The 13119-nt window shown below is 32.9% G+C and overlaps 1 protein-coding gene across 6 annotated transcripts in view; it reads right to left on the reverse strand.

The window, feature by feature from the left end:
• Positions 1-13119, reverse strand: part of LOC118186093 (mitochondrial sodium/calcium exchanger protein-like) — a 136093-nt gene that overhangs the window by 54941 nt on the left and 68033 nt on the right. For all 6 annotated transcript variants that reach the window (XM_085808239.1, XM_085808232.1, XM_085808235.1 and 3 more), the window contains 3 exons: positions 5684-5786; positions 5414-5581; positions 1126-1293 (listed from right to left, as the gene is read on the reverse strand). In XM_085808239.1, coding sequence (XP_085664365.1) covers positions 1126-1293; positions 5414-5581; positions 5684-5786 — 439 coding nt within the window. The remainder of the gene's footprint in view (positions 1-1125; positions 1294-5413; positions 5582-5683; positions 5787-13119) is intronic.

Below are 13119 nucleotides of genomic sequence, written 5' to 3' on the forward strand. Positions count from 1 at the left end.
GAAAGAATACTGCTTGTTATTTTTTTAACGCAAAGATAGATGTATAAGATTCTAGTATTTTTTTTTTTAAGTAAATAATTTTCTTATTTTGTTGTCAAGATTCTTTGTAGTTAGGATTAACTTTAAATGATTTGCAATGAATTCAGTGCACTAAATTAAGGATTTAAGATTCAAAAATATATGTTAAAGATTCAAGAAATGAGTTTGTAATGACATAGTAAGGAGAAATAAATCATGATCGCAATATATTTCCTGAAAACGATTTGAGGATACTTAGTATAAACAATTATGTTTGTTTTATAAAGGTTTTACTAACGTTTTTGAGCTTAATAGTTTTATAAACTACAAGGATGCTTTACTCGTATATACAATGAATTGTGTGTAATTAAAGAAAAGCACAGTTAGTTGGGGCTAACCAGCAATGGGCTTTTAGACTTCTGAGTTTTTAAGAGAATTCCAGTTGGAATCCCAAACCATATGAACTCTAATTGAATTAATTATTTAACTATTTACCATTAATTTAACAGAACTACTAATTTTTTATCTATGTCTTCATAGTTTATTTCAGTTATTAATTATATTACAGTTATTAAGTAGTTTATTAAACTTTGTTTAATTTTAATTATTAATTATTAACTATCTTTTGTATTTGATTTGATTTTAATTATTAATTATTTTATTACTTTTTATTTCATTTTAATTATTAATTATTTTATTATATTTTATTACATTTTAATTACTAGTTATTTAATTACATTTTATTTTTATATTTTTGGTTCACGTTTCCTGATAACCTTCTGTAGAGGTACGGCATATTTAAGTTTAGAAGTTAAACTCTGTGACTAAAATTTTTAAGGAACTTTTTCTAATCGTTTTGTAAATATATGTTACGTTTATTATCAGCTAGACATTATGATATGAAAAAAAAACTTTCTTTATTTAACTTAAATTCTTATTCGATGACTAAATAATACAGGGGAAAAAACTGGATGATTTCATGAAATAATTTATATCTACTTTGCATTTCGAGCAGGTTTTGTTTGATTTATTATCAATTTTATTCTATTCCTGTATAATTTATTTTGTTCTTCTATTCTTTCGAGCAATATTTCCTTCTGTGCTTACTTTCTAAATCATCTTTACCATCTGCATTTTCTCCGGATTTTTCTCCTTTCTTTTCCTTTTCGGTCTCCTCCTTTTCAGTTTCATGTTCTTTATGTTTCTGTGTGTTGAGATAAATGAAGCGACTTCCAAGAACAACAATGATATACACGAAATACAGTGCGACGAATCCTAAAATAAAAAAAAATATCTTTTAAGTGAATCGCATTCTAGTTTTTTAAAAGATATTTTCATTTAAAATTTGTGCCTTTGCAATATGATTTCATGGCTGACTGTCTAATTTCAGTCACACTTCATTCGTTTAGTTCAGTAAAATCTCGAAAGAGAGAGAGAATGTCACACCAAGTAAATGAATTTGAAGCTATATAGACCTCAACATCTTTGCTAATATTATTCTGAAGACTTCTAACAACATAGATGTAAGGATTATGTTAATATTATTAACAGTCAAATTTTAAGTTAAACTTCTTTCTGTCAAATTCTTAACTTCAACTTATTTCTTCCGGCCAGAACGTAGTTTTAGAATCACGGCTGAATACATAATGAGGAGAAGCGGTATTTAAACCGCGAAGTTCTTCGGTCTTAGCGAGAGAGTTACCAGGTATTCTGTCTGCACGCGTTCGGTCGTACATAGGCTCTTGATAGCTTCGCAGTCAATTAGCGTTAAGGGGCCAACTCGGTTAGAATCTTGATAGCTTCGGCTATATCTCTTTTTAGTTTAGATTAGTTTTAGTTTACTTCTTAGCCTCTTGAGTTCAAGTCCAAGTGTCGGCTTTTATTGTACACTTCAAAACGAAGTTCTGTTAAATCTTATCTTATAATAAAGGGTTATTTACCCTTCCATCTTGTTGTTTCTTGTTGCACGAAATCAAGCGATTATTCGTTTATCAGTTCTTAAGATTCTCCACATTCTACGGTAATTTCTAATTACACAAGTGAGAATCCTTATATTAGACAAAGGGGTAATGTATACTAGTGGCTTTAGGGTGGATGTGGGCACTGAAAGGTTTTCTCTGTCATGTCCAGAATGGTGCGATAATTGATGGCTAGTTGCAGAGGATCGAAAGGATATAATTCTGCTTTTTCAGAGACATGATCGTGTTAAAAGAAACAGTAACATATAATGACCATAACCAAACGTATGAAATTGAAACCGTAAGAAAGTTCGACAATTTTTTTCGCTGCAAAAAGCTGGAGGAAAATAAAAATAAAAAAAGAACAGAAATAATTTTTTTTTTAAAATTATAGACTGCACTGTGCATTTTGTTTCGCTTCTATATTTTCATATATCTTTCCATTACAGAAGGTGTCATTGTAGCTAACAAAATATTATAGATTTTGGTAGCTACAACGACATTATTGATCTCATCTTGCCTTTTGTGTTCGTTTTATGTAGTTGAACTGGAATGCTGTAGTGGTTACTTTAAGTTTCTAATAGTTAAGTTTAAACATACTTTACTGTCTATTATCGTTTCCCATCTACTATTCCCTACCAGAATGAGTTTTTAGTATCGCGTTTTATGCAAATGAGTTAGAAGGAGTATTTAAGGAAAGCCCAACTTACTTCGAAAGAGAGACCTTAGGAGTCCTTAGTGGTGCGTGTTTGCCGTCTGGCTACTTCGTTCTTAAATCTGCTGCTCTCGGCCGTATTGTAAGTGCCTGTTAATAACCGCGGGCTTGGTTAAATTAAGGGCCAACTACATTAGGTGTTTGTGTCTAGCTTCGACTAAAGTCTGTTTAGTTTGGTATTAGATAAGTTTCTTATTTTCTTATCTTGAGTTAAAAGCTTTACTGTAAGTCCGAGAAGCGACCATCTACTATTATTTCTTTGAATAAAAGGGTGTTTTAACCCTTCCCTGGACTTGGTTATTATACACGTGAATTAGCGATAAGTCGCTCTACAGTTCAATAGGTTCCTTTACGTTCTACATAGACAAGGTACCGAGGAACGTTATAAAGTAATACAGTGGAATTTAACTGATCAAAGTACTTCTGCTTCAGTTAATCCAGTGCTTCAGTTAAACCAATTGGAGCTCCTGAATGGTCTCCGAAATTTTGTTTATCATTACATCTGAACAGAAAGAGACGGAATAAAATTTTGGTTTTACATGTGTCTGCCCTCTATGACGTTTGTCATCTAATCCAGATTGGTTCATACTTGAACTGAATGACAGATGTAATAATGTTTTGTTATAAGTCAATAAATCTCCAGACATGGATAGCAAAAGCATCTAGCCCTTAATCTCAGAGGAAGAAGTCAGACAGCAATTAATCCAGTGATCAAGCTAGCCAATCGGGGCGTGTTCAGACATTGGCAGCTGTACAGTTATTCCACTTAATGATTAGCTTTTGATTGAGTTATACGTGAATTTGTTTTCTGAAATGAAAATGGAACTCTATTTATTTGTCTCGAATTTAACGAGTAAAATTTAATACACCTGGACCAACAGATTACAACAACTATCACCCAATGAAGCGAAAATAATCGAAATAGTATTTGGAGGGTAGATCTGTTACATAGACTGTACACATTAAGAATTTATAAAGTCCGTAAGAATTCTTTGAATCGTTCGAGCTAAACTGCTAAGGAATCCAGCAGTTTAGCTCGAACGGTTTTCAGATTTCTAAATGGTTATTGCTGTAAGATTTATATTAATTAACCAATTAATATGATTTGAAACTTTACTATAACTTCTTCTTTCCGTTGTCCTCCCCATAATACATTTACTTGTTTGAGTATTTAAGTCTAGGGTTTTGAATCTTTTAAAGCTACAGCTTTTCGCATCCTCGCTTGCAGTTGCATTCTATCGCCAGTTCTGCAAACGTTTATTCCGGCGTTAACCATTTTGCTAGCCAGCGTTTAATGCGGGCTGGTTATTCAGCCAACTTAAGTAGATCATTCATGTAGTCTCTAAATACGGCAACATGAATTTGAGTTTCACTTGTATCATTTTAAATACTCACAAGTGCCGAAGTTTTGTTTTGTAGCACAACTAACGCCTTCTGTTAGATTTAAAGAGTTAAAAAAAAGTTATTTTAACCTTCGGAGGACTTTGTCATCTTAATTCAAACGAGAATAATAACTGGCTTGCCAGTTTATTGCTTCAAGCTTTTACGCAACCCTGCTGTTGTGAATAATTTCGCTTTTCTGATATCAGGCCACGAAATTCATCATGCAAGGAGGCAGGATTGCGCCTGTCGTTGGCAACAGCCTTGGATATACAAGTGACAGAACGACTTTGTACGACTCGGTACATATTTAGCGTGCGCCATGCAGCACAGGCATTTTACATTTACAAATATCTATGTCCTCTCTGGGATTCGAATCCGGGCCCTTCGGGACGGCAGTCAGATTCACTAACCACTATCCCGGTTTGGCGGCTTAAAACAACTCATACGCTACAGGAATGTTCCAGAGAATTCCTTGGGACATCACTAAAAGTTCCCGAGAAGTCACTATCGGTATAAGAATTTTGTCGAGTGTACCAGCAAAATTACATCCCATATAGGATTCGTAGAAACTTGAGTTCTAATTGGGACTCGTACTACAGACGAGAAGTTGAAACGAAAAAAACAAACACAAATGGAAAAGCAAAGATCAACAAAAATACTTAAACATTAAAAGAAGGTCACATTTTTCAACATGCCTGTTGTGAACATGTAGATGAGGCGAATGTGTATTGATGAAATTATTCACTAAGATCTAAAATAATTACTTTATTTTTTATTTTAAAATATTTACATCTATGTAAAATTCTTTTAAAGTTTCTCACTGTTTTCTCCCTTTTTTTATGTAAGTTAATAATTTCTTCTTCGATTTAAAGACTTTTCTCTCTATCTAGCACATAGCTGTGGAAATAATTAGGAACACTGGACTGTCCGGACCAATCCCGGATGTCTGGTAACTATATTTATTCCACTTCAATTTCTGCACTGCAAATTACAGGAAATTGCCTTTTGTTAAGTCATCGAACATAGACGTTCTTCATTTACATTCGCATATTCCATAAGAAGCTTAGTTCCTTCTTTGCTATATATGTTTCCTTCTAATAAACAATTTAGTCTGTCACCTGTAAGGTGCTCAAGGCTGTTGCCAACGACAGGAGTATCTTGCGCTCCTTGGCACGAGGAGTTTTGTGGGCTCAAGCTGATGTTATTCTCAGACAAGTGAGCATATGTAACAACAAACAATTTAGCATTTACCATATACATTCACTCCCACGGAATGAATAAAAATGAAACAGTAAATATAAAAAAGTATAAATATGAAAATAACTGCTTCCTTACTTACCTATTCCATGATAAAGGTATGATGTACCAGTAAAAAATATCCCGAAGGTCCAACCAATGGCTAAAATGTAAAATCCAATGTCTCTCAAAAATGGACGAATCATGAGACTAAACGATTGAGTTAAAAACACGGAACCAGCTACCACTGACGTCACGAAGATTCCAGCTCCTGTTGATTTAAAAGTGACAAGAATTGTAACTAACTGTTAACTGTTTCACAGATAAGTTAACAAAAACTGGATCAGTGATCACTAGAAACGGCTCTACTTACCAACAAGACTGGCAATGGCGAGTTCCGCTGAGGCTTTCTGCAGGCCAGCTACAGAAGAAAAGATGTCTGGGGAACCATTACCGAAAGCAAGTAACGTCACTCCCTAATCATTGTTAAGGAACAGAAACTGCAAATCTACTTACTAATTTAAAAATATTTAAAAATACATGGATCTTTTTAAATGTGGGAAGGAAAAAAAATGATAGCACCAGAAAACGACGAATCATTTAGTAAATACTTCTCATTATTCAATGTGTCTTTCAAACTGTAGTAGTTTATTGTTAATCATGGCTGCAGAGTGAATCAGTATACTTTTTAATAACGTTTTGAAACTTTTTAATAGTAACGAAATTGTTAACAAAACCTGATATTTTAAACGGATTTCAAGTAAGGGTTTCATTGGTATTATAAACACTGGTATTGTAGTTAGTTGTATTCCTCAAAATCTTGAGCATAAAGTCAGAGAAAATAATCATCCGGATGATAATAGAGCTGCTGTAGGTTACAAGCGAGGGAACGTTCATCAGAGGTTATAATTTCCAATTTACGTTGCCTCGTTATTCGACAGGACTATTAGCCCGAGAGCAGTGAGACCGAAGAACATTTGATACTTCTACTCGAATTCAAATTCCGGGTCACTACATGGGGATTTTTGTCAATTTCCCCCTGTGTAAGGCGAAGCAGGTTCCTTAAAACGCTTGTGCGGCGAACCAAACAGCGATGAGAAAATAGTGTGTGCGGTCCCCGCAAGTCACCGTTTCCAAGTTTTTACGATGTATCACACGACATGACATCGCAGACGCAATAATTGTTCCAGCTGACAGTACAGGAGACACACCACCAGTGTGAAGAGATTTTAGCATTCTGCACTGTGGCTATCGTTAAAGCCTCTTAATTTCAGGAGGGTTGACAAACCAATGATCTTGTTTTTCCTCTGATATCATTCCAGATGTAACAAATCAGAGGATGTAAAATGCAACTGAAAAATTAGGAGGCGTGGCTAATTCAGTCTGAAGATTTTTTTCATTTGGAACAACACGTGAGAATGCTCCTGAACTCTCGACTAGACAGACCCAGAATGCTCTTGAACTTTCATCTAGACAGTACCTCGTTAGCAGGTCTTTCGCATCACGAGGACTATAATTAATTTCACTTACTGTGCTATGCTATCCATGAATTATATATATATATATATATATATATTTGTAAAGAGCTTTTCGTAATTGTAATAAATATGTTTTGAGTTCAAAAATGCAGTGAGTATTACGCAATCTCACAAATGTACTAATCCTTTCACGGAGTCAGAAGCACAACATTGCGCCAGTCAACCACACTTGCTATGAAGGTATCCCTTCCCTTATGCAGAATGCCTTTGCGTACTATACAATGATACAGTTAATCCAATTCTTTATTCGGTATTTTATTTATGTTGTATTTATTATGTGACATCATCAGCATTCAAAATTAAAATTTCTTCTCAATCGTCCTACTAATCTTCCTTCTCAGCTTATTCCCAGATTGATGTCATTGTCATGGTTTAGAGAAGAAAGACATCTTTCTTATTTGGGCAATCGTAATTTGTTAAATGAACAAAAACATTTAAGAAATTCTAAAATTTTCAAAAATTTTCTAGAGAACAGATAATTCCAGAATTTAAAGAATAAAATATTTCTAGAAATGGGACTCGAGATATTTTTACAAATCTTGTGAATCTCATGCCAGGATTTTGGAAAAAAATCCTAGTTGAAAACCAAACTTCAGCATAGCTACCTGGAAGTTCAACTGGATAAGTTAAATTTTACGTTATGATTAGTCAGATGGAACACATAATAATATTCAGTACATTTGATATTAACGACATAATTTTATATTCAACGAGGAGAAGACGCATCACTTTTAGCTATCCTGTAATGAATATACAAAAAATTTACCATCAAAACTGTTTCATCTAGACATTTCGCACGGGATTTAGCTCAATAACTCAACAATCCAAGTAAAAGGTTATATTTAGGATCCACTAAATATATGTGTTACCTTAATATGTAATTAGAGCATTTTAATTCTCTTTATGGCATTTAAATGTACAGATTTGTTCACATGCTTTTTTAAAGTGAAATTTAGAAAGTATAAAAAATTAATTGGCAGCAGCTTGTACGCCTGCGTGAAGGTAGGGCAGTATCAATTAATTAATTGCTTAAGGTAGCCGAACTTGTTCAAAAGGCCGATTTCGATTGAAAAACTCATTTTTTTATTTAATATATTTTAAGGCCATATTCTTAGCTATCAGAAACAACTTTTCTTGATATGTTGATTAGAAGTGGAGATATACCAGTTTTTCTGAGATACAACAAACCGGAAGTAACTTTCTGCCACACCGGAAGTTAAAGACTAAAGGGGAAATTAAAGGTGCAATTCCCACTTTTTTCTGTGTTATTTATAAATTAAATAATTTTACGCATTTTGATATGTTTGGAGAATCTGGCAAAGTATTTTCATTTTCATATGGCATTATGTATTTTCTCTTTTAAGTTTGGCAACAAAGTTTCAAACTTATTGTTTTGCTTACACTGAGGTTTCGGCATTTCGGTTTTGTGTATAAATTTCCTGCGCTAATGTATCAGCTAAAGATTCATTTTTCTGCACTTTTTTATTCTGTTTAATAATCGAAAGTTCGAGAATGATAAAATTTATACGTAGTCATTAAAAAAAGCGAAAATTTTACGTCAAACGAAACATTAAATATGCGACTGCTGATTCTGGTAATCACAATGGAACTGAAACATCTGTTTGTGCTAGTGAGGCAAAATTATCTGGAACATTTATTGCAATTGAAAAAAGTGATTTTGATAAATTAAAAGGCAATCATAATGTTGATGTTTCTATTCTTTTAAATACTATACTCTCACTTTGTCACATATAACGCAGGAGCATTTTTAGTGAAATTTGTGTATATAATGTCATGCAATAATCTGAAAACTTTAAACCTGATTTTTGATTAATTGTTTTTTTCATGATTTATGTTCGTGGATTTATGTATGTATTTTCATGATTTATGTTCGTTTTTTTCATGATTTATGTTCGTTATGCAACCATGAAAACTCTAAACTTTCATTATAGAATCGCATGAAATTTTTGCACACACGTTTTATACATTATTATGCGTAAAGTAGACTAGAAGTTAAAAAAAAATTAATTCCATAGAATTTAAGTTACATAATTTTTTTTCAATAGCATGTGTATTTTTTTAAAAAAAATTAGTGTTTACTGACATATTTGGCCATATTTTGCTAGTGAATCAATATTTTCAAATTATTCCAGTTCAATGCATGCTTCCTGGGTATTATGTAAAATAAGCCAAAAATATAGATTTTTATCAACAATATTTTCCTGTGAGTGATGGTTGATGTTTTTATTAATTTTGAAATAAAATTTTCAGTTTTTTGCATACACTTCTCAAAATAATGATTTTTTATCGCTTTTGCAGTGATTACATTTTGAGTATAATTCATTAAAAATCACATAAATTCAAAATTATAACAAACATTTTGAAAAACGCCCTTCGAACGAGATCGGTTACTTTAAAAATGTCTACTGCTCTTGTGATGGGTTTCAAGTATTGTAGATTTGCTTGTTAAAAGTTGGTTTATCTTCTTTTGTATTAAGCAAAACATTATTTAATAAACTTCTTTTGCATAAAGCAAAAGAAGATTCGTATTGACATGGATTATGGATGGTCTTTCATTGTTTAATAATTGCATAACACACTTCAAGTCCGAAAACTAGAATCTTCAAGGTCACTTTGCAAGTGGCAGTGAAAATCTGTCGCGTATTCTAAGCATTGTATTCTTGATAAAATCAATCAAAGGGATATTTTCAAAAACCGTAATCAGAATAGAAATTATTTTTAAGCTTCGAATAAAAGCTGTTATAAATCATTGATGCAATACTTTATTGGAGTTAATGATTGTAGAAATCGAAAAGCAAACGGTATTGTTAATGACATAACGGTCTCAAAAAATACAAAGTGTTTTTGAATGCGTAATGTCGGTGGGTGTTAAGATGGAAAGGACTGCCAGTGTTATTGAAATAATCGAAAACAGCAGCTGCTGTGTATTTAAGAAATTTCTAATAAGAGCGTAATCTAGGAATAAACCATTCTGCAATTTACTAGAATCGAACTCAGTTGATATTCATTTGCTTGACGAGAAATTGCTTGATTTTATATACCTTTATTGCTCCATTCCCCCATTTGCCTCACATAATCACGTTGTGCACCCTACTTTTTTTTAAAAAGTTTTTTTTAAGTGACCCAAAGGGCGTTAGTCCAGTAAAAGGTAAAGGTAAACGTAATGGGGGACACCAGCGATGTACCATAGGTCAACTGGTAATGCCTTCCCATACTAACTCTTTGAAAAAAAAAGGGGGGTAATTGCAAGTTTTATAAGAATTTGCATAGACTGAAGCTTTACCTTAGCCCAGTAGGGTTATTAATTTCGTTTTGGCATTTTATGTTGATTCGCTATACACGGCAAATCACTTTTTAAATTGTTGCCGTCAAATATTATCGCCCTGTATTATATTTAAAGAAATTAAATAATGAAGAATCTGCATAATATGTTTCCTGCATTGTGATAAAACAACGGTAGCTAGAGCCATCCAATTTGAATAACGTAATCCTCCTGCGAATATGGGCATCTGGAAGCCCAAATTTGAAATTTGGAATCTGTTTTATTACCGATTTCACATTTTGTAAAACTTTAACGAATTTTTGATTAACGAATTCAAGGATTTCAAAGCGAGCAATGGCAACGTTGTATAGAAAAAACATTCTTATCTCCAGCGCGTGAGACTGTGTATCGGAAATTCTAAAGATAGGCTCAATTTAAAATTATTTTGCGATATTGCTGTTGAATTGAATTTTATGGTTTAAGTGTGAAGAACATGATATTTAGTAAATAAAGGTAGCACACAAAACGCTAAAAAAGCCCCTTTAAGCGTAACATAAAACCTGAAAACTTTCATATTTTTTAAAATTTAAGTTACAGATTCAAAATAATGAATAAAACTGAAATTTTTTATTTATTATGCTTTAAAGATATGTATATATATATATATATCTACATTTAAGTTTACAACACGCAAGAACTCTACGCAAGAGAAGAGATGTCTTCGTAGAGGAATTTCTGAAAGAAACTGGCTCATATTTACGTTACATAACAGGAAAACATGAAAACCAAATGCCAACCAGCCCGTTCGCTTGTGATTTTGCTTCACTTACGTGATGCCTAAATTTATTCTTTTAGGTCCCGTGATTTCAACACGCTTAGCTGTTTTTTTGCCATGAGTTTTCTGTTACATACCAGACCTATCAATATTGCTTCTCCTCGAGATCATGAAATCTAAACCCTGAAGAGAGCGAACTAATACCGCTTGAGAATTTCTGTATTAGTATAAGGTATTGTGAAGAAGCACGATGGAATATAATTGTAAACAACACAATACAATTCACACACAGATTGCAATAGCTTCTAAAATACTTTACTCATTCTTTCTAGTAATTCGTTTACTCATTGATTAAACATTTTCTCCCCGTCCAGCGGAGAAGCACTTATCTGTTAGATATTTGCCAGTGGTCGGTTCAACCCTTGATGATCTCTCTGTCTCATTAGCAATATTTCTGTAAAGGAGCGTGAGCGGCCACGCATTGATTCCTTTGAAGTTGAATATTTTTTTTTTATATTATACAAATACGGCCAGGTATAGGATATTTAAATTCAAAATTGAAACAAAAAAATAAAATCTGAAAGCTTACAGATTTTGTATTACGGCCAAAGGGACTTTTTTTTTTTAAAAATTTACATACACATACACATTTTGAGAGCATCGGGGCTAATGTTCTTTTGGGTTGAAAATATTTAAAAACAGCTTATTTTTAGAATTTCCGATAGACATTCTCACGTGCTAGAGGTAAAAGTGTTTTCCGTACACTGCTCACTTTCAAATCGTTGAGTTTGTTAATAAAAAAAACTCTTTAAAATTTTACAAAATTTGAAATATACAGTAAAATATTTAAAAACGGCCCATCTTATTACCGACAGTTTTCCGCGCTAGAGATAAAAATGTAGTTTCCTGTATAGTGTTGCCATTGCTCGCTTTGAAATCATTGAGTTTGTTAATAAAAAATTCGTTAAAGTTTTACAAAATATGAACACAATAAAACAAATTCAAATACAAAATTCGGCTTACCAGGTATTCGGGTGTAGGACAACGTTATTCAAAACTTGATGGCTGTAGGCACTGTTCGCAGTGCGAAAAACATGCATACATGTATGCAGATTCTTCATTATTTAATTTCTTTATGTATAATTCATTGCGATAATATTTGGTGGCAGCAATTGGAAAAGTGATTCAGACTTTTCCAATTGCTATAACATAATGATTCAACGCAAAATCACGTTTTGAGGCTAATAGTCTTCCGGGATAACGCTTCTGAGGGCTAAAAAAAAAAAAAAAAAAAAAAAAAAAATGAGCATTGATTGCTCATTACTCAGAATATTGTCCAAGATGTATCGCAGAGGATACACCGATATCGCATCAACAAAATAGCGGGAAGACATGACAAATCTACTTTATTCGGGATTTGAAACACAGCCCCTTGGCATGTGATGACAGCCACCGTTAATTACCACTGATGCTTGGTTTTTAGTTTGGTTTATGTGATTATGGCAAAGCCTCGACGGCTATTCGCTTAAGGGGAGGATGCTTTCGTGGAGGACGTTCTAAGAGAACTGGCTCGTATACATGCTACACATGCGAAAAAAAAAACGAAAACGCCCATGCAGCCAGCCTGCTCGCGATATTTGAATGTCGGATCAAACTACTAGTGTTCAGCAACTTTACCGCTCGGCCGATGGTGGGCTACCACTGATGCGAATCTCATTCGAGTAAAAAGGCTACTGAATTTTGATTATACATAATGAGTTACAGATTGGTGTTATTTTTAATGCTCCTATAACTCTATTCGCGATTTTTATTTGGCAGTTCAATGCAAAATTTTGAAGCTGAAATAATATTATTGAAATGAATAAGGAATATAAAAAACATGAACAGAAAATATATACTAACATAAATTATAAATGCAGATTAATTAAAAATTTTAAAACTGAAATAATGTTATTGAAATGATATAAGGAATATAAAAAACATAAACAGAAAGCGTGTACTAACACGGAACCACTTAGAAAAAGGAAAATGGTTTTTACAAAGTTTGTCTGATAAATATTATAATCAAGTTTTAATTTATTGGAAGAAATTGCGTAATATTTTATTAAAAGAGAAAAACGTCAGGTCAGAATTTAAAATTAGACAAAAAAGCACTCTTAGACCAATGTAGACTTTTATTGAGAACCTATGAAATCTAACATTACCTTCTCGTT

Source organism: Stegodyphus dumicola, chromosome 1 (assembly GCF_044657685.1).
Source record: "Stegodyphus dumicola isolate Sdum_Otavi_A_Nest chromosome 1, ASM4465768v1".
NCBI lineage: Eukaryota > Metazoa > Arthropoda > Arachnida > Araneae > Eresidae > Stegodyphus > Stegodyphus dumicola.